Source organism: Malurus melanocephalus, unplaced genomic scaffold, assembly GCF_030028575.1.
Source record: "Malurus melanocephalus ecotype Western Australia unplaced genomic scaffold, MMel_1.1 scaffold_12, whole genome shotgun sequence".
Classification (NCBI taxonomy): Eukaryota; Metazoa; Chordata; class Aves; order Passeriformes; family Maluridae; genus Malurus; species Malurus melanocephalus.
Window position 1 is genome coordinate 4,754,197 of NW_026623244.1, and position 22,471 is coordinate 4,776,667.

General features: G+C 35.8%; 1 protein-coding gene across 3 annotated transcripts in view; it reads left to right on the forward strand.

The window, feature by feature from the left end:
- Window positions 1-22,471, forward strand: part of EXOC6 (exocyst complex component 6) — an 85,908-nt gene that overhangs the window by 17,367 nt on the left and 46,070 nt on the right. For all 3 annotated transcript variants that reach the window (XM_057381188.1, XM_057381198.1, XM_057381206.1), the window contains exons 2-15: window positions 2,366-2,537; window positions 3,809-3,856; window positions 3,977-4,067; window positions 4,989-5,034; window positions 12,075-12,279; window positions 13,066-13,221; window positions 13,878-13,946; window positions 16,336-16,419; window positions 16,513-16,559; window positions 16,934-17,054; window positions 18,539-18,610; window positions 19,194-19,291; window positions 20,316-20,421; window positions 22,311-22,420. In XM_057381188.1, coding sequence (XP_057237171.1) covers window positions 2,366-2,537; window positions 3,809-3,856; window positions 3,977-4,067; window positions 4,989-5,034; window positions 12,075-12,279; window positions 13,066-13,221; window positions 13,878-13,946; window positions 16,336-16,419; window positions 16,513-16,559; window positions 16,934-17,054; window positions 18,539-18,610; window positions 19,194-19,291; window positions 20,316-20,421; window positions 22,311-22,420 — 1,425 coding nt within the window. The remainder of the gene's footprint in view (window positions 1-2,365; window positions 2,538-3,808; window positions 3,857-3,976; window positions 4,068-4,988; window positions 5,035-12,074; window positions 12,280-13,065; window positions 13,222-13,877; window positions 13,947-16,335; window positions 16,420-16,512; window positions 16,560-16,933; window positions 17,055-18,538; window positions 18,611-19,193; window positions 19,292-20,315; window positions 20,422-22,310; window positions 22,421-22,471) is intronic.

A 22,471-nucleotide genomic window follows, 5' to 3' on the forward strand; every position in this document is an offset into this window, starting at 1 on the left:
CTTTAGCATGCAGTGCCGTATAGATTGTGAGTCCAGCCCATTCAGAGGACACTTATGCTTGCCAGGTATCTGTGAAGGCACTATTTGATACATCTGGTCCTCCTAATCTTTATTTTCTTCTCCAGGAACTCTGGGTGTCCCTCTGTGTCCACCCTGTGGCTTCCAGCATCTCTGACCCTCTTCTTAATGGAGCAGCACTCATGTAACAGTAACACTCATGTATTTTGGAGTGCTACAGCATCAATAACAACATTCTCATCCCTGCCCCATTTCTTTACAGGTGACAGTGCTATGTCCATATACATCCTGTAGCTTCTCATGCACAACATTAGGCTGCCTAATGAGGGCTCACTCAATGCCCACTGTGTCTTGCACCTTTCTTTGCTCCCTGGTCAGGATGCTGCTGCTGCCTCCAGCCAGCACGGGGTTCTGGGTGTGGATATTTCCCATTGGCAGGTGCAGGTCACTCGTGCCCCTCCACCACAGCCCTTTAAAGCTCAGTCATCCTGGGCAGCCTTGAGGGAGCCCTTTCAGGCAGTCTGACAGAAACCTCAGAGGAGAGATTATGGGCACACGTTCGTTCCTTCCAGCTGTCATTGCAAATGATGGTGGTGGAAATGGTGCGGGGTGAACCACTTTATGGGTCAACAATCTTATTTTTCCATTGGTGTACTTTGGAAGAAAGRACCACAACCATAGCCTTATTTTCCTATTATAAGCAAAAGGRGGTATTTTTTGAATGTTTTATTCAATAGACTTTTCCCCTGACAAAGTACCTATAACAAGCAGAATATATGGAATTTACTTTCTTCCTTTGACATGTAGGACAGCATATTGCCTTTCTCATGTCTTTTAAGTTCTGTTACTTCTCTGAATATATTGTACAAGGTCCAAAGAAACTAAAAAATTACAAAGAATCTAGTTACAAGAACCTTTTCAATCTCTTCTGCATCCCTTTCCTCCTTGAAAGGTCACATTCCTGTCAGACATTCAGCTATAAGTTTGCTGATGTTGCACTGATGATGAGCCCAGATCTCAGCAAAGTCCAGATGTCTGGTTAGAAAAGGAGTCTTGAAGAATATGGGAAATCACGCTTCTCTAAGAAGACTGGGAAGGAACTACTTTCTTTCTACTCTAGAATTTTAGAGACTTTGACTCATGATTGCCCTGGTCTTGAACTTAAGTCTACTTCTGCGGTCAACACTGAAACACTTGGAACTTCAGCTTTTTCTTTTCCTCATGTTAACATTTTTTAATTTTGGGATTTTTTTTTAGACCAGCTTCTCCTTATAAATACCTGGAGAAAACATAATCATGAAAGGAAACTAGACACTAAAAAAGCAATTTAAAATTTTTGATTACTTTTATTTTTTAACTCTCATAGTTTGCAGTACAAACATGTTTGTATTGCTGCTCTCATTCCATGTGAAAAGCTGTCTTTGCTGTTGTTGCTGTATCAARTTATTAATTTTTGGATTTGTCTGTGCCTTGCCTTTGTTGGGATACTCCATACCTTTGGTTTTGGTACAGTTCTGTGTAAAACCTCTTGCCTTGCTTCCTCTACTGAAGTCTAAAGCTTTAAACTGCCCTCTGCCTCCTTTGCTCATTCTCATACTTGAGCTTTTTTCCATGCAAATTTCTGTTTCTGGTGCTTCTTAACAAGCTATACTAGTAATTTCTCCCAAATCGTATTTCCYGCTGGAGGTTTCCAAGTGAACTATTCAAGAATTGGTGAAATAAGCCAAAAGACCTGATTGTAGCCCTTCCTGAGAGTTGGGCCCATGGAGGAAGCAGCCTTAGGCGTGTGCATGTCAGGGTTTTGCCCTGGGAGCTGTTGGGTGTGGGAGGGAGCCTTGGGGATTGCCTTTGCCAGGGGTCCGGTCATTGCGGCTGCAGTCATCCGACCCTGATTTAGTTGGATAACTCTGCTGTTAGGAATACCGGGAAAGCACATTTGTATGTTTGCACTTCTTTATATTTAGCAAAGAGTGGAATTTGATGGAAAAGCGATCCATGCTATTTGAGGTGGTTGGAGAAACTGATTCTTTTGTACCCATATTTGAGCATTAGGGCATAAATAACAGACCAGTGAGGCTCAGGTCAACCATGGTGTAACTGGTTAAGCACCTGGATTAATGCCATAAGGGCTGGGTTTTGTGCCATCAGTTCTCGGTTTTGTGCCATCTTTTTATTTTCATGCTGATTTTTGTGGAGTGGATCCACCAAAGGATGCCACTAACATCAAGTTTACYCGCTTTTATTTTCTTTTTAAGAGAGAGAGATGTTTTAGTAAAGATAATTGCATTCATATTACTTTCAACTGGGGAAAACAGTAAACTTTGATTTTCTTGTTTGTATTTAATAGGTCTGTATATGATGACCAACCAAATGCACATCAGAAGTTTATGGAAAAACTTGATGCCTGCATACGTAACCATGACAGGGAAATAGAAAAGATGTGCAATTTTCACCATCAGGGCTTTGTGGATGCTATTACAGAACTTCTTAAAGTTAGGGCTGATGCAGAAAAATTAAAGGTAAGGAACAAGTTTTTCAGAGCTTCATATATCATTGTCTTTGAATCTAAAAGAAGAAGCTAGATTCTTCTGCTGAAGATTAATTTAGTGTTTATCACGGGCTCTGATGTTTGCAGCAAATTTTTATAAGTGAATTAATAGGATTTGTGATTAGAGCATGTTGCCTGATACAGTAATGTACATTTACAAAGCTGAATATTTTATTAGATCTCATCCAGATTTTTTAATGTATGTTTTCAGAAAATGCTACCAAATTGTTTTGCCCTTTTTAAAGGCTTTGTCAGAATGTRAAGGACAACAAATGATAAATATTTCTTAAATAGGTATTTTCCTAATCATGTGTTTATATGTCAGACCTYAGAAGAATTTAAAGTCCTTATTAGAAAACTATAAATACCACAACTATGCATGGAAAAATTTATTTACTTTGTAATGAGCAGAAGAGTAGGTGATGTTAGTAGTTTTCATGAGATATGAGAACCAAGATTTACTCACAGATCAGAATGCAGAATAGTGAATTATGAGATCCGTCCCTTTTAGCTCTCCTTACACTTTTGAGAGCAAAATATGCACACCAGACAGAATGAGCATAGTTCATCAGAGGTTATGATTAGAAGAGCATTATATAAAGGATATTCAGATAACAAGAGACCAAATACAGCATCAATGAGGTCATTGAGCATCTTTGTTCAGAAATTAATGAGATTTTTAATAAACTAGAATGTGCTTCCTTATTATGATGACCTAATGAGTCACTTACTATGTGGGAAAATCTGAGGTTGAGCTTTGCCTGCACCTGCAGCATTAAAATGTTGCTGTGGTTTGGAGATTTCCACGTTTGATGTTAATCAACCACCCAGTGTTTGCATTCAGCAAAGTATGAATGTTTAATTACCATAAAATGCAATCACCATTTCTTACAGACAATGAATGGCCCATAGAGCTCATTGAGGTTATCAAAAAGGGACCAGTGGTCAATTGGGTCAATGATTTGAATTGTTTGACAGACCTACAGAAACAAGGAAAGTTCAAAAATCCCAAGTAAATTTGAGAAGTTTGCCACAGAATCTGTTAGAAAGAACTGTCATAAGTAATTGAAGTTAACAAAAGCCCTTTGCGATCAAAAGTTCAAGTTCAAGCTGTAGAGTTAATTTGAATTTGCATTTCTTTGTTCTAAGTTTCTCAGGAAGCATGATCTGATTACAAGGGTGAGCAGTCACATCAGGGCAATATATGCATATTTGTCTAACAAAGGTGAAATTATTTTTAAGGTCCAAGTTACTGATACCAACCGAAGGCTTCAGGATGCTGGGAAAGAGGTGAGAAAATAGTTCTTCCTATATGGCCATTATGAATATTTGAAGAAAAATAAATTTATTTGCATAATTTAAGTGTGATTTTCTTTTCTTTTCTTTTCTTTTTTTTTTTAAACCTTTAAGGTGATAGCCCAAACAGAGGAAATCATCCGATGTAGAGTTCAACAGCGAAATATTACGACAGTTGTGGAAAAACTACAGTTGTGTCTTCCAGGTGAATGACCTATAGCTAAATATGATGGCACATTAAATAAACTAAGTGGWAATAGCCAAATGGAAAAGACTTGGTTTTTTTTAATTTGTGGTCCTGTAGCATCCAGTTTAACGAAAAAATTAATAGGTTTTAAAAGATATTTTAAAAGATGTCAGCATGTARGTTCCATGTCTTTTGCAATATTTGACACAGGGCAATTGCGACATTCAGAAGGCAGTGAGACATTTAAACATGCAAAACAGTGTAGCCACATAGAGCTTTAAATGAACTAATATTTTTAATGTGGTAAAAGATTAATTTGTTGCTTGAGAGGGTAAGTTTTAGTGTTTGAATASTGGGGAAAATAGTAACGATGCTCCTCCAGCATTGTACTTTTAGCTCTGTGTCACTACAGATGTTTTGAAATAAAACATAAAGGCTCTAAACATTGTTTCAGGAAGGTAATATTGTAGGATTGCACACAGATCCACAAGGGTTTTGTCCTGTTTGTCATATTGGTGTGAAGTAGATTTGAGAATTTTTCTTTGTGAAGTCTTCYTGTTGGCATGTTCTGAGTACAGTAGGTGGTACTGTTGCCTTTTTATGGAGATAGGCCACGGACTGGTAATGCAGATAAGATTGTAGCATGTAGTAAGTGAATGAATATGCTTGATATGTATAGTGTTGACTGTTTTGTTAATCTTAATTCTTTTTAATTTAAAAGCTGTTAAGAGATCAGGTTTTTTTTCTTTTTTTTTTTAAGCTGCATTCCAGAGTATTTTTTACTAGGTTTATCACAGTTATGCTACAGTAGGAATTAAATAAGGTAAATATAGCACATCCTTTATTGTTTCTAATTTTGTCTTTACAGTACACATTTTCTGCTTTTATTAACTAAAGCCACAATAAGACTTATGAGTTAATATTTTTGTTTTTTTGTAGTGCTGGAAATGTACAGCAAACTAAAAGAACAGATGAGCGTAAAAAGGTGAGTAAACTTWTTTCTAGGAGAAAAAACGTAATGTTTGTAAGTAAGTTGTCAGAATAGCAAACGCTGATGTAGACAAGTAGATATTCTGTGTCCTTTAACTTGGTATATGTGTGATCTTCATTTTCTAATACTGGTCTGTGTTTCAAGAATATTTGAAAATGTCATATTAAAGAACCTTGAGGACCTTAGTGATTGCCATGAAAAAAATGTTTACTTAAATGGATAGGACATGTAGTGAAATTATGTTTATAAAATGTGGGTGAAGCTTGTTGCTTTTTATTATTTGAAGCAGTTTAAGAAGCAAGAAATATAAGACCCTTAGGGACTAAAGATCTTTAAGAGTACATTAATATCTGATTAATATATCATGATATATTTAAATCAAATTATAATACAAGAAGAGAGCACACTCCAGATACCTTTCTTTAGACATATCTGGCTTCTCTCTGCTTTTGTGTAAATGGAACTATGAGAATGAAGYGCAAAAAATGTGTTGTGGTTTGGGGTTTTTCCTTCTCTGACAAGCTGACTTTAATTAAAACCAAAATTAAAAATTAATTTATAGAATAATAGTTTATAACTGGTACATGACCAGCTGCTCCCTCCTATTGTGTTTCCACTTCTGGTCTTCTCAGGGAGTCACTCACTGCTGCTGTAGTCCCAGTATCCCTCTCTCCATGGCAGCTTGGCTGCCCCTGCCCCTGCTTTAGCTGCGTCCTCTCCCACTGGGGCTGCTGCCTGCACTTTGCACACCCACCCCAGCAAACCTGCTGCTGTTTTCTTCCTCATTTCTATACCATCACTGCCACCGTGATCCCTGCCTGCTTCTCACACCCTGTCAGTGACACCAATGCTCTGTGCCTGCTCTTCCTGGACTCTGCTCGCTGGCGGGGTCTCTGTGCCCTTGGCACCAGCGCAGGGAGCTCCTGCTGACCAGTCTGTCTGTCTGCACAGGACTGTTTCCATTTGGAACTAGCTGTGCATAGGCACTTGTCTGCAGAGCTGCTGTGTGATCCACATTTACTTGTGGACTGTTKGGATTTCAGTTTCTGAGTAGCCAGCATCTCATGCCACGCTGCTGGGCATCTGAAAACCCTCAACAGCAGCCACTGTGTCTGAGCAATCATCTCTAAAGCCTGTGTGCAGATATGTCCAGAATGCTTTGCATTAACTGTACACATCAGATCTATGAACATTGCAGCAAATCTGATGCATCTTTGATAGTGATAGATGTGCTACATTATAACTATGCAAGTTTGCTCTCTGGAAGGTCTTCTGCAGAAATACAAAAGCTTTAAGAATGACCTTACAGCTATGGCACTATGGTGTCTCCACTGTTACAATTAAAACTTGCTGTATGCCAACCGATGTGGTAGATCTCATCAGCTTGGCTATACAATATTACCTCTGAATAGGACACTGGTTTGACATCTGCTCAGAGTAGCTGTCAGCTGTTTCTGCAGTGCTCTTGGAGCAGCTCTGCAGAAAGATGTAAACAGTCTCATTGCTACTCCAGTCAKGGATCAGACTGAAGAGTGTGCTGAATCACACCACTTCACTCTGCCAGGTCTTCTGTGGACTGTGCTACATTAGGTGTGCTGAAAATATTGGAAACACTGGGTTCAATGAGCAGTGTTATTCTGCTCTACCCTTGCTCTGTCGGGCAAGGCAAGCAGCATCCTGGTTTTAGAATTGCAGGGGAAGTTGTAGATCCTAATGTTGTCATGTAAAGATAATTTACATGAGATAAAATTGCTGATGACTTTTAGCATTTTGACTCCATATTTACTAGTGGTTTTGTAGAGTTTGCTGATGGTTTATATGCTTTCTGAGAAACACTCAGTACTCTTCAAATCCTAAAGACTCATATCTGATAATTTTCCCATGGAAGTTGTTGCCAGACAGGAAGTCTTAAAAGTGAAAGGACTCCTGAATTGAGGAGTTTGAACATGTTATTGTCATCCCATTAAAAGATCTAAGGGAGAGAGGAGATGCCATAGCTTTGATGTAACATGCCTTGAAATCACACGGAGTGCAGAAGGCTTAGGCTGTGCTGCAGGCTACTGCTCCAGCTCAGATAACTCTTTCATTAGCTACGCTGCAGTTACTATTTTGCCTGTGACTTCCAATTCCCTATTATCCAGCCTACAGGTGGCTATCCCATGGAACTTACAGGTGATTCAAGTGGTAATTTCCTTGTGGCTCAGGACAGGCATGTATCCTGGCCTTTATCAGTACAAAAAAACTGAGCAGTAGCAAGGACATCCATAGTGTCAGTGCAAAGATCTGACAGCTGATGTGTGCATATCTGAGGGATTTCAGAATTTGTCTTCCTAAGTTCTGCTGTGAAGCTTTCCTAGAAGAGTCAGAGAGTGTAGCACTCACAGTCCCTGTTATAACAAAGAAATGAGGAATGTTTATTTTAGGCAAAGATAATTTCTCATAAACCTTCACTGAGGTTTGTTAATGCAGCAAAGCTTTCATTGCTYTTTTWAAAATAAAAAGACATCTTGACTTTCTATGCSTTTTAGAAYAGATTTTTCATTATTCCATTGTCTTACAGTCTTGCACCATGAATAAAACTCTCAGTTCTAATGGTTAAAGGAAGGGAAAACAAAAGTATGGRTATTATATATATTTGGGGTACAGCTGTTAAAGATTGCAATTTTATTTCCTTTATTCCATGGCAGACCTCTTTTAAGATAATGCAGGATTTTTGATCTGGAATATGTACTGGTTTGTGCAGGTGGAATGGAAGTTTACAGAGAAGTCCAAAAAGCCATCTATTGATAGCAACTTTTGGTCCTTACCAACATGGGTAACATTTGAACTGATGACCTAGAGGTGAAAGGCTCTGTATCCTATTTATCTGTCTCCTGAGCCATGGATAACACAAGTTGACAAGAAGTGTAGTAGTGAGAGGAAGTAAGTGCAGAATCTGCTCTAAACAGACACAGTTGGCTGGAAGGAGTTACGGAGGGTTTGAAGTCTTTACTGAGGATGCACAAATGAGAGGTGCAGTTTCTTTTCTGCTCTTCCAACCACCCAGTGGGGGCTGTGCACCTACACAGTTTGAGCTTGAATTTTAAATCAGAGATAAGGTCATCACACGTTTTATAAAGCTCTGTTACCATGGCCTTAGTGTTTGGATTTTGATATGTGTTTTGGGAGAGAAGTCCCAACTGCTTTAAGTATTGTGGTCTGATTGGGAACAGTTAGAACTGGTGTTTTTGCAAGTCTTTTTCCACAGTAAATATACAAAAACCTCAAACTCATCACACAATGAAAATACTTAAAGAAGTCAATCTCTAAAGTTGTAGCTGTATCTTCTCAGTTCCACTGTGAGATGGACTAAAGAATGAGTATTGTGTTTCAGAGTGAGCTTTTTTCCCTGAAAGACTTGGATTTGTTTTTCAACCTTGCTGTAAGCTCTTTTCCAAACTGTGGAAAATACCAAGTTGATTAGTTATTTAGGTTACTAAATCTCACTGAGACAGTCATGCAGCCTTTCCACATCTGTATAGAAAGATACCAGAACAAATAAAACCATGGTAATTCGATTTTGTTTTCCTGCATTGTTTTGGAACTGTGTCAGAATGAAGCACTGGATTGTACCARCTGCAAATGAATACTTCCCAGAGGCACCATGGATGTGGCAAAAAACCCATCAAATTTATATTTGATACTGAACTGTCAGCTGCTTTCTTTGTCACCATTCTCAAGCCTTATTAGTTTGATAATTTGACTTAAAAAAGAAAAAAATCMTACCCACATCGTTATTGACAAAAAGGTATTCCACAGATCTTTTTTTTTTCCACACAGCAACTCTTTATTCTGATTGTCAGAAATACTGAGCTTAGGATTCACTTTACAGAAGTTTCAGAGTTAGTAGTGTCTCCATCTCAGTTCATGGTCCCTTGGGCAACTGACAAAATTGTTATGCTGGGATGTTTAAAAATTAGGTTTAAAGTTGTTAAGGAAACTAGATTTAAAAATAAAATAAATACTTGAGGTAAAAGGATTTCAATTGCAATTTCAATGTCACCTTCAGAATCTCTCTGAAAATTGCTTTTCTGCAGTATTATTGAAAAATTACAAGGAACTCCTGTAAATGTGTTTAGTAGCAAAGTTTAGGTACTTACTCAATGGAAATAGTAGTAAGCAAGAATATACAGAATTTCCTTTAAGGGAAGCACTAAAGTTGAGGAATACTACTATTTTTTCTTTGTAAATTAGGTTTATTTCCTTAATTAAGATGAAATGAGGATTTTTTTCTCTTGTTTTGTTTCAGCAGGAAATTTTGGGATATAACTGCATGTTTCTTTACTTAATAAGCTTGTGTGCAAATAAATTATTCTCAGTAAAATTCAGTCTTTGAGTTCATCTTGCTCCTGATCTGTGTAATTTCTTGATGGCTGTAGCTTAACTTAATGGAGCTTTTTTAGAAAGTTATGGTATTTCTCTTAACTGCCTCCAAACAGCACTCTGCTGATAAAAATCATAGAAGCTCTCTCTGTCATTTAAAACATAAGTGGATACTTCATGTATGTTGAAGTAGTGGTCATTTTCTTTTACTTTTGGGGTTATTTTGTGTTGATGTTTCAAATCGTATACAGATCTGACTGTTCTGTCCCTGGGGTATCTTGTAAGGTAGAAGRTGATGCAAAACACTAAAATGAATTTTCGGGGATGGCTGTTTGTTATAGTTTTTGTTTTAATTGTGCRGGTTTTGTTTGTTTGTTTGTTTTTTTATGTTGTGTTGCGGTTWTTTCTATCCTGGTTCTTGTTGGTATTAGGAGGTTCCATTTTTATATTTGGGAGATGTTAGTAGAGTCCATCAGCCAGTTATCTTTTTCTGATGTTGAAATGGATCAATTTTATTATGTGACCCATATTGGTGTTTCAAACTTGTGTCTTCAGTTTCAAAGCTTACATTATAAATTTTGTATTGAGGAACATATTCTCACAATATTAGCTCAGAAGAATAGACAGAAAAACACTATATTTGTATAAAAAATAACTTTGAAGATACTTCAACTCATTTGTAGTCAAGTGGGCAATCTTTACCTTACATGATTGATAATATGTTTTGGGAATAATACTGTTGTAAAAATCTTYGGCATTGAGTTAAATCTATGAAAAGTTTTAAAATCTAAATACGTAAATATATMATTCTAAACCTTTAAACTTTTTAGTTTAAATCGTGACCTGCAGATGACCTTCAAATTAATAAGACTTCARTGCTTTGTCAGAACAGATGTTAAAAGGGCAAGGTCCTGAGCTCCATATATGTATAATTAGTAAGGGACTCTAGAATGGATTTAAAATGGATTATGTTAATTCTGATCTTAGAGCCAGCAGTCAAAAACCTTCCAGATGAACTAACAGTGTTCTGATAAGCTGATCTGTATAATTTAAATAAAAACCTTTTATACGGTTTTGTTGCTATTATGGTTTTTTTCCCCAGAAGTCTCACCATGTGGCACTTGTGGTCATTTGCTATTTCGAAAAACAAAACCCACACACATAAACCCTCCAGACCTTTTCTTATGTGCAACATTCCCGTCACCTTATGTATATGTTATATAAACCAAGTATATAATAAACAAAAGCTCCTAATTTACACTTGAAACCTCTTTATTTGCAGTCTTCTGAAAGCAGCTCTGTTCTGGAATAAAAGAGAAGATTTTTTCCCATCCTCCAGCTATGCTGAGTTGTTAACTTAGAAATGTCTTGATTAAGAAGATTCAAAATACTGTCTTAATTTCAGAATTGAACAGGAAATAATGGCTATTGTGTTAGTAATTTGTTATTGCTTGCCTACTGAAKGAAGCCAGAAACTTGATTTATATTTTTTGAAAGTATTTACTCACTATATTTGCAAAGTAATATCTAGAAACTAAAGAACTGGAAAGGACACTTCTCCAGGTTTTCTCATTTGAAGGGATTTTTCTCATATTCAGCTTTTTCTTTCAAAATAATTTGAAAGTAATTTTTCGAAACAGATTATGGGGGTCATTCAGGAAGAAAAAGGAATTAAGTTTATGGAAGAAAATCTGAAAATGAGCTAAGTCTATTACTCTGTATTTGWGGAAAGGGTTGGAACTAGCAGCAAGTTAACTCCGTCTCATCTGAGTGTTTCTTCTTTTCYCATTTAAGACCAAGAGAGAAAGCATTGGTTTCCCTTACTCTGTTCTAATTAGACAAACTTAATTTCCCCAAATGCCTCCAGGGCTGAATAGCAGGTAGGAATACTATGTAAAGAGAAATTGTCACATCTGCAATTGATTGCTGTCCTACTCATGTTTAACCTGGTTCCTGTRCCTCTCTTTAAAATGTGGTTGAGATCACAGGTGTGTTGGTTATGGTGCTTTGTTGATTCAGTGTGKTTGTTTTCTGGGTGGGATAAAGTATATTTTGTCAGAAGAGTTAATAAATTTGTGGTTTACAGCAAAATGTGATATATTGCTGGAAGAAAGTATTGGTCAGGATAGGTGTATATGTGCATTTCTGAATTAGGATAGTGGAAAGAGGGTGGACATAGATGCGTGCGTGTGTTCACCTAGACCTGGAGAAGGCAAATACCTGCAGGCATGCTTTTGCAAGATTTTTTTTCATTGTTTAGTGCATATACTGCAGTGTTGGGTGATTGGCAGTTTGTGTTTCAGAATAAAAACCCAACTCATATAAAACCCTAACCAATTCAATCTAGAAGGGAAGAGAATGGTTATGACTTCAGTGTCTCCATTCTKCAGGATGCTCCAAGTGGTACTGGGACTATTCATCAGAACAGTTAATACCATAAGAGTCTGCTTAAAATTATGACTTGGCTGAGTTACTCTGGCAGTTCACTGTTTTTCTTTTTTTAAAATGAAAGCATTATATATTTGACCTTTTGATGGTTAATTTTTTCTAAGAACAGAGTAATTTCATTCATTGCGTATTGATTGCATGTGTGGTATTGATATCTATATTTGATAAACAAATTATTAACTTTTTATAAGAAGCTACATAATTTTATGTTAATATCTCCATAGATACTATTCTGCTTTGAAAACAATGGAGCAGCTGGAAAATCTGTATCTTCCTAGAGTTAGCCAATACCGCTTTTGCCAGATAATGATAGAAAATCTTCCAAAACTGCGTGAAGAAATAAAAGAAATATCCATGTCAGATCTGAAGGATTTCTTAGAGAGTATTCGAAAGCATTCTGACAGAATTGGGGAAACTGCCATGAAGCAGGTAAGCCAGCCTAACAGGATGATTAGGCCCTGTTGTTTACTGAAAATTTCAGTGTTAGTCACAAATTATCCCRGATTTGTTCAAGGATTACAGTCATGCCATAGACCTCTAAGGAAAGATGGAGAGCTAAGCCTTACCTTTTCCTCCACAAAATAATCTGCCACTTCAGAGCACTTGTAYGGGGTAAGGTTTGAAGCTGTCAATGCTTTTAAAATTTGTTCAGAGAGCAAATAAAATTTTAATTTGACCTCTCATTAGACAGAATTCAGGTTGGGTTGCCATTTTGTCTTCTAAGGTTCTTGTAAAATGCTGCATTGATTACTGTAAATGAAATTTAATTGCAAGATTATGCTGTGCTGCCTTCAGTAGTAAGGACAATAGAATGCCTTTGACTTCTGCAGCTGGCTGCTCACTTMAGACTTCCATGAAGACAGAAAACAAATACGTGGAAACTCTGATACTTGTACTTGTTGAATATATTGCTTCTGTTTTTGCAATATATGATCAGGAAAATTACAGATTGAATTTTTTTTTTTTTTTAAATTCTGCCTTGAAAATTGTGTTCTGGATATTGGGGAAAAATTATGGAGGATTCACTACTGAATTAATTTGTCACCTCAAATTGATTGAAAGCAAAAGCACTGGTGTAGGCTGAGGGCGTGCCTGCATCTTGCAGTTATACTGATGTGCATTCAATTGTACCACCTGTTTTTCATGTCACAGCATATACTCATAKATGATGAAATTTGAATTACATGTGTCTTAATTGATTCTACTCTTAAACAGGCACAGCAGCAGAAAACCTTTAGTACTGCTCTTCAGAAGCAGAATAATGTAAACTATGGTCGGAATATGCATTTAGGTAGAAACAGAATTTTGGAATCCAAGAATGAAATTACATTGAAGCGAACATTTGAAGATGAGGATGAACATGAAGAAGAGGTAACTTTGTACTAAATCAATTCATCTTATTTGAAGTGAATTTTGTGGGTTGACTGAATACATCACACAGTACATTGTCTTTAGATGGTTAACRTTAGTTAGAAAAACACACAGAACACCTCCAAGGGGCAGTCCAGATCAGCATTTTAGGGTAAAGAATTTATGCTAAAATATTAGTTGTATTAATSCTGGCTTTAGTATTGTGTTTRAGGACTTTCARTTGGACAGGACATGAGTTATTCTGRAATTCAAGAGCAGCTTACGTCGTACATGATCTGCTCACTGTCAGTGGTATGTGGYCCACTGGAATATCCTGGTGTTGCTAAATCCAGCATTTTGGGGTTGAGGACCTCAGCTTGGGTTAGAACKCTTTCATCTGTCAAATACTTGGTATTCCTAAATTGAATAAAACAATGAGTATTTAGACCTTTAAATTTGATGCTCTGGAAACAAGTATAGTATTGTAACACAAAAAAATATATTACTGCAATACAAAGAGAAGAGAGGTTGGAGCAATTGTTTTATTGTTTTCTGGTAGAAGCCATCCATTTTTGAGTCCTTATTRTGTAGACAAATTCTTTTGATAATGTGTCACATTTTGTAGATTATATGCTTATTGTGTTTTATATACTCCTCTTTTTCCTTTCCTTCTTTAGGTTTTAACTGCCCAAGATCTTGTAGACTTTTCTCCAGTTTATAGGTGTTTGCACATCTACTCTGTTTTGGTATGTATTAAGGTGACCTTAAAAAGATACTAAAATTTTTAAAKTTGAATATTCATTTTCACATTGTTCCTACTCTTAATAGGTCCCAAACAGGCAAGTGCTTCTAGTGTTAGTGTTGTGGATGAATCAGCTGAGATGGGTAGAATATGGATACTCAGGGCATGAGCCTATGTGCTCTTTTGTATTCATAATAAAGGACACTCCACAAGGCATTAACTACCCAGGTGCTTTGAAATATATATATCTATATAAAATATGTATGTTTGCCTAATGGTGGTATCAGCGCTTTTGCAGTTCCCATAAKTGTTCCATGTTACCCAAATATTTGGGTGAATATTACAAAAAATAGTAATATTCAGTCTGAATCTTGTAGAAATGAGAGTAGTAGAGAAAAGTAGAAATCAAAACCTGGAGATTCTGACAGGACGTGTCCAGGCTGGTTAGATTGGATTCAATGGCAGAGACACAGTAGCCTGGTTTAGTTTCTGTAAAAGGAATTCAGTACACAARCTTACAAGGATGAAAACTTTTTTTGGGAAACACAGTATCAAATTATTTGTTGTTTTCTGATCTTTCCCAYGTCTCAGTTACTTTTGAAATCAGGTTACTTGTAGAATGTAAGTATCAGTGACACATAGATGATGTACTTGTAAGTATTGCTAATCCTACAATCTCAGCTGGACCTGGCTTCAAGGATTCAGGCTGGCTTATCTTTTTTTTTTATGGAATCCTTGCAGCTGTGTTACTTGAAGCCTTGCATATTTAAATTCTGGTGAAAATACCCCTCCTGCTTTTGCATGTAATATTACCTTTTAATGAAACACCATATCAGTGTAAAACAAATGTATCTATGGTGTGATACAGCACTTGATGTATCAGCAATATTCCTGAAATTTGTAAATGAGCATGAATTGATTTATTATTTCTGTTGATATAAACTCATGGGTTTTTGGAAGCTRGGCAAAACAAATACATTGTTTTATTTTATCTTGCCTAGGCTTTTCTGATTCAATGAGTGAACCATCAGGGTTGTTGGTGTRTTCTGCTGATTGCCTTAGCACATCTGGTTCAGATAATTGTTATGCCTGAATTGTTAATCTTGACTGCGTAGTATTGCATGGTCTATAAATAATTATAAGATGTTTTACATCTCCCTTTGTGGTGTGGATGTGAGAAGAGCAGCTAGTCTTTTTCACTTGACAAGCTTGTGTCAGGACTGGGTAGAGATTTGATGGTGGATGCCAACAAGCTGAAAACTGCACTGAATATTTGGGCTGGGGGTGAATGGCTGGTGTCTCTGCTCAGTGTGAATTTGTATGAATTAAAGCATACTATGTAAAATTCTATTGCAACAGACATTGGTGGTAAATTTGCATCTTGGTTTCAAGTGGATTTTTTTTGTTTTTAAATAAAGTCTCTCTTTTACTTTTAGGCTTTCTTAGCRGTATTTGTAAATATGATTAATTATTCATTATGAACTAAGTACTCATTATGTACTAATTTTATCTTATAAGGAGTTAGGTCAGTAATGCTGGCTTATAGTTTAAAATGTCTGTAATAATTTGATTTGGAGATTTTTTTGGAAGACCAAGTAATGGAATTCTAAATAGCACAAGTTTAATAATAGGTTTATAAAGTAGAAACAGACCTTTAAATGYTAAGCTGCTTTATTCTGCTTGCATACAAATTGCATGTAGTTTAGTAGGTAGATGAGTCAATGTAGCACTGATTTCAAATGGACAGATGGTTTCTACTGGAGGATCATCTTAATGAGATGAGTAGGATGTCACTTGAGTTCCTCATAATATAATCTTTAGGCACAGAGGGTATTGTATTTTTGAGGATCATGATAGGAAAAAATCCAAATCCACACTCATTATAAATCTGAAGAGAATAAGCAAATATTCAATAAATCTCATGTKTGTCATTCCTCAGGTAAAGCTAATGCAGGCAGTGTTCAGATGGGTCATATATTCACAGAAGCAATTTTGTAACAACTTTATAATGCAGTTACTTTCTTGAATAACCTAGAGAAGTGTTTTAGGAGATAGCGAATTTCAGTTGTACAGTAATAGGCAATCTACCTTATCTATTAATATTARTATACTCTGAAAGTTGTAGTTTTAAAATTGGCATACTGTTTAAAATGCATAATGTTGCTTGACAAAATATAGCCATGTGAGCAAAATTTCTATTTACAGTGTAGGCTCTAAACTTCTCTACAGAAAAAGGTAATTTCTGTGTTTTTCATGCGTGCAAAACTTTGCTGGTGTCAGCTGGAGGCTYAAATGTGGAATAAATGCAAAATATGTGCTACCTTTAAATTAAGAAATACCTTTTTCATGTGGAGACAATATTCTTTTTTTGACTATTTGTGTATTTTTTTTAGGGTGATGGAGAAATATTTGAAAATTACTACAGAAAACAGAGGAGGAAACAAGCAAGATTAGTTCTGCAACCACAGTCAAGCATGGTAATCAGTGTTTTTGGTTTGGCATTGATTTGAATTGAAGCTACTGTTTAGTGGTATCTTTATTCCTAAACTTGTTTTCTTTTTCACTGAAAGCATGAAACAGTAGAAGGCTATAGAAGATACTTCAGCCAAATTGTAGGGTAAGTTTTCTAAATGAAAATTTGTTTCCATTTTACTGTGTTGATGCTTAATTCAACCTGTGTTCTCCCATTGTCCAAAATCTTTCTTCTGCAATATTCAGTTTCTGTGTGGGTGGTTGTTGCTGGATCTGAGCAGGAAGGAGTATCCAGRTCCTACCAGCACAGTGCCCAACAAGGGCCCTCTGGCAGCCTGGGCTCCAGATGGCATGAAACAAACTTTTCACATTTTTTCTTCATTCTCGGTGAAGCAGAACACCAAACCTACCAAAGTGTCACTGCTCCAGTGGGGAAGGATTTGGATATACTTGGGTGTGAAGAGTATTTGCTCTAATATTAGACAACARCTTAATAATTTAAGCATTATTTTGTTTTAGTTTCTTTGTAGTAGAAGACCACATTTTACATGTRACCCAAGGATTGGTAACTAGAACATACACTGATGAACTCTGGAACATGGCCCTTTCCAAGATCATTGCTGTTCTTAGAACACATTCAGTAAGTGAGAAGTCTTATCAGTATTGGAGTTTAAATCCTCTTATTTCAGAGCTCTGTGTGTTTAAAGCTGGGATAGCAACAAAGTGAAAAATTACACCTCTGTCATGTTTTCTTTTTTCTTGTGATTAAAAATTGCTCAGATTTGGGAGGGAGCCTGCCAAGCTTTTGTTTTTCCCAACAGTATCAGGCTGTGATCCGCAGCCATGGGCTATTTGCATAATCCTCCACTGATTTACAACTCACTGGGTCTTCCAAACCTTCTCTTAGTCCAGCAGTTTAGAATATGCAGAGTTAATCTGCTGTTATTATTGCAATCCTTCCTCATTAGTCTCAACTGACCTCTTCATTAGATCAGATTGAATAGTTCAGCACTGAAAGCACCACCAGGAAATAGTTCCTAATTATCATTCCAAATGCTATGTTTCCAAAATAAACTCSACCAGCAAAACCCTTGGAGTTCTCTCTTCAATGCTATAGTAGTGTTATGTTTATGTTGAAGTGAAGGTATTAGAAAAATTCTGTATCACTTGGCTATTTCAGTGCATTGAAGTGTGTCTCCTAAAGTTATATTCCTACCTTAACTGCAGTGGTGCTGCATGCTATTTCTTATTTCTCTGTGTAAAACCAATGGAATAGKCATTGTTTACTCAAACTGACTGCTAATAAATTGCTTCAGAATTTACCATTGGTATAACTTCTACTACTGGGAAAAAAAAGAATTTTATCTTCCCCTTCTTAATGTTTTCTAGCAGCATCTCCTTTATGTTCTGTTATTTTTTATTTTTATTAAAATTTATCATTAATGTAAGGAATATTTTATATTTCTTATATACTGAGGAAAAATGGGTAAAAAGTTGAGATTGCAACCCCAGTTATCAYAGGATCTTTATTATCAGTGATACATGAGATGTTCTCATACTTTTTTAACTTCTTTTGAGAGGACTGTGATGAGTTGAGATCTATTTATCCAGCATTTTTTAAAGTTTAATATTTTGCTGTTTAATTGTCTCCGTGTGGATTTATACACCTATATAAGAATATTATAATTTAAGTGTTAAAAGTAAGGTAATCTCTAAAGAASTCTTCTGTTTTATCATATACTTGGTCACTATTTCTTCTCAATATGCGTAACTCCCATTGAACCCAATTCTATCAGAACTTCTGTAAGATCACCAACCAAACCCTTACTTTAATAAAGTATGCTAAGAGCAAAACTTCAGGAAAGGTGACAAGTATATATGGTCTTCAACCAATGCTGTCTGGTATTTACTGAATCTCACAGTTTTCTTTTTCTGAACTTTGACACCATTGATAGTTACATAAAAATTTAACAAATGCTTTTATGTAGCTGGACTAAGTAAAGACAAATGAGTCTAAGTTGTTTTTCGCTAAGGCTGAAGAGTTGAATGTGTGATACAATTTTTTGAAAATAAATGTCCCACATTTTAAGTCCTTTTAACAAAACCAGAATTTTTCTCTTCCAGTCATACTGCAATGATCCTGACCTTGTTCTGGAACTGAAGAATCTCATTGTAGTGTTTGCTGATACTTTGCAGGTACATGCTGTATTACTGATTTAACTGAAATTCCTGTAGTCAGATTTTAACTTTAGGTGAGGGCAGTGTTTGTGTTTCCATGAATCGTATATGCAAATCAAACCCAAAATTACACAGTAATATTTAAAAAATTTATTTCTTGCCTTAGGTCCTCATTTTCAGTATCATGTACTGAGCATATGTGTTCTGGGCTATCCAGCAAGCCTTGGTTATTCATATCTGTGCAAAGTTAGTGTTAGTTTTGTAATTTGTGTGAGTTGTYTTTTACAAATGCTTTACCTCTCATATTAAAAACGAGCAGCATTCCAGTTATGTGGAATCCAGTTAATTGAAAGACCAAGTGAACATCATTGGGAAGTATTCTTGCAATTTTTAACAAAGAAGGAGAAATAGGGCAGATTTCCAAATGCATAGGATGAATACTTTGGTAAAAATTTAATAAATCAACWTCTACTGGTATGCTAAAAGTACTGTAGAGGTGACAAGATTGAATAATAAGTCTTACCTCATACTTTTGAAGTGTTTTCATAGGAATTGAGTGTATTGATTCTTGAACTATCCCCTCTTCATTTTTATCCTTTAGGGCTATGGTTTTCCTGTGAACCGACTATTTGATCTTTTATTTGAGATAAGAGACCAATACAATGAAACACTTCTTAAAAAGTGGTCTGGATTGTTCAGGTTAGTATATCAAAATAGTCGTACCTTTTGTGTTGCATCTATTGTTTTTTGTCTGAGTTCAAGTTTTTGTGATGTAATTCTGAAAGAATTTTTTAACTCAAGTCTTGCGTATGAATTTCAGGTTGGTTAGGACTAAGATACTCATCACTTCACGAGAAGAGACATGAAGTGCTGCTTTCTGTGGTTAATGGAAAGAAGGAAGGTCTCAAGAGGAACATGATTGGAGAAATATGCAAGAGAGGGACATTTGTTTCTCTTCTTTAGGAACCTAATAATTCTAGGTTATTTCAATAGGGCTTTAGGTTCCTAATTTAGGAACTAAACTACTAACATCACCAGTATGTCTTCATGCTTTTTTAGTTAAGATTGGTTTCCACCAATTCCTTGGGATCATTTGTTTGAATGARGTTTAAACCCAGGAATACATCTGCCTGAGACTGTGCTCCAAAGCCTTGCAGATAGGCTGTGATGTCTAAATGTGCAGAAATTGTTTGCCATAAAATGGTTATTTACAGAATACTTTAATATTAAAAGGGCCACCTAAGGTTCTCCAGCTCCCTGTGCTTCTTATATAGACATTGGATTCACAGAGAAGAGCAGAGGGTGCTTAAACAATGCCATACCCTCCTTGAAGTTCTGTGAATTATCTGCCTTGACTGTGTGTGGCTCTGATACCTGAGTGAGACACTCTGAGTGTCAGCTTCAGTGTAGGAAAAGTGTAGGTCACCATAAGTGTGGTTCACTCTAGAGTGGATTGGTTGCTCTAAGGTTGCTTTGCTGTATTATGTGCATATTAAAACACTTTCAGGTAATTTTTTTCTCTGTGATTAGACACTCTGTAAAGAGTTAATGTATATGAGGTGTTTCCAAAGCAATTAAAAACACTTGGGATGTGTAAAATTCTTAAAATTTTTTGAAGATGCACACCCTAAGTGTGGTGGTAAAATTTATATTTACAGATTTTAACACCGGAAAATACTGTAAGTTATACGTCCAAATTTTTTTCACTTCACTTATTCACCAGGGATATTTTTGAAGCAGACAACTACAGCCCTATCCCTGTAGCAAATGAAGAGGAATACAGAATTGTAATAAGCAAATTTCCTTTTCAAGATTCAGAACTTGATAAGGTAAGGCAAACTTTAATGTTTTAAAGTTTGTGAAAATCCAGTTGAAGACACTGGGGACAGTAATGATTTTTATAATTAAAAAGCAATTTAGATTTGAAAAACTAGGTCGATTAAGAGGCTAAATCACCTTTGTGTGTAATTACCTAATCATAAGCTAATATGAAAATGAAAGGTTTAGTCATTTGCTGAGACATTTGAGTGAGTAATGAAACCCATTGTTTTGTAAACAAATTAATAATAGAGTTTAATTTATGTAATTATAATGCAATCTGTCTTTAGTTAAATTTTGTTGGAAATTTTGTTTGGTTTAATTACTCAGTATATACTGTTGCATTACAAAAATACATGTAAAATAGAGATTGGTTAGAGATAGTAACTTTTGTATTTCACTTTTAAATTAAACTGTGTGTTTGAGCCTGTGGGGCAAAATAAACATGAAGGAACTGTAAGTAAAGCTGCTGTGCTAGCACTGCAGTAGGATGTCATTTTGTGGCCACAGCCATTCTTTCCCTGCAAACTCCTTTCACAGGAAGGTAATTAACCTGTCCTGCTATTCCAGTATGATTTTAGAAGTATCAATGAGGAAATAAGAGGCTCCTGATGGAGTCTGTAGAGGGGCACTAAGTCTAAGAACCCCATGACAGTGGGAGTAACTGCTGTAGGGGGAAGTTCTGTTACACATGATCCATTGCTGCAGATACCTGCARAAGTGAAAAGCTGCTTTAATTCTGTGGTTCAGCAGGGATTTGCCAGGTAAATGTAACAGCTGCACGTCATTATACAGTGCTGCAATGAAGATGAAAAATTAAAGGAGGTTTTTATGCTGATTTTCGAATGAGATTYCAGAATGCTTTCTGGATKATTTCCTCCATCAAATTCATTTACTTAGCCATTATACTACTAAAATAGGATAAAGAGAATAGAAATCCSTTATGTGTTGGAAGTATACCATACCCTGGATACTATTTCATTGGCATATTCTGCTAATAAACTGCAGAAGTTTTTATTTTGTACTAAAAGTATCCATCAACAACAACCAAAGCTTTGTAGTAGTCATACTACAAAGCTTTGGTTGTTGTTGATGGATACTTTTCTTTTATAGAGAAATTGAATTATTCAGGGATTATACGAGTTGCTGATTATTTTTCTCATGCATTAATCATAAGCAGAAAAATAATTTTTTTACAAATGTCAAAAATTATGTGTTCAGTGCAGAAATATCTATTTGGTAAATGTAGATTTAATTGAATTAATTGACTTTACAATTAATACAGCTCATGCAAATATAGTATGAGCTTTAAAACTGATGTATGAAGCATGATTTTATTATTACAAATTTACTACTAYTTCCCACATGTTAATCCAAATTCCTGAGAATAGTTCAACTGCTTTGGTTTTGTGAACCATGAAAAAACTGGTCTAAGCATTCTCAAAATACTTTGAGATTCCCTGAAGTATTGAACTTTCCAAACTGGGTTTTTTTACACTGCTTTCTTTGGAAAAAAAAGTTTGTATTTTTAAAACCCTTATCCCGATTTTTTTATCTTGTTCATTCAGCTTAAAAGTAGTTTGAAACCTGTTTTCTAATGTATGTTTGTAAATTATGGGGGGATCTTGAACTATATAAGTTCAAACTCTCCAAAMTTTATTGCAATTTAAAGATATGRTAAAACTCTATTTTGCGCTATTTAAACAGATGTAGAAGTCAGTTAACMTATGCCACTTAGTATTTGATGAAAACCAGAAAAGGTTAAGATAGATTAAAACGTTGATAATATTAAGTGGCTTTCTCATTGTTGTGTTTAATACCAGGAACTGTTGTGTTTAGTACCAAGCTCTTGCTGGAATCAGTTTTAAGTGTAAGACAGTATTATCTCTTGTTTTCACAGCAATCCTTTCCAAAGAAGYTTCCAATGTCTCAGTCAGTGCCTCAGATTTACATGCAGGTGAAGGAATTTATTTATGCAAGCCTTAAATTTTCAGAGTCACTTCACCGCAGGTGAGTTTGAACTATCAGGAATGTGGCTGGAAGGCAACTTGTACCTTTCAG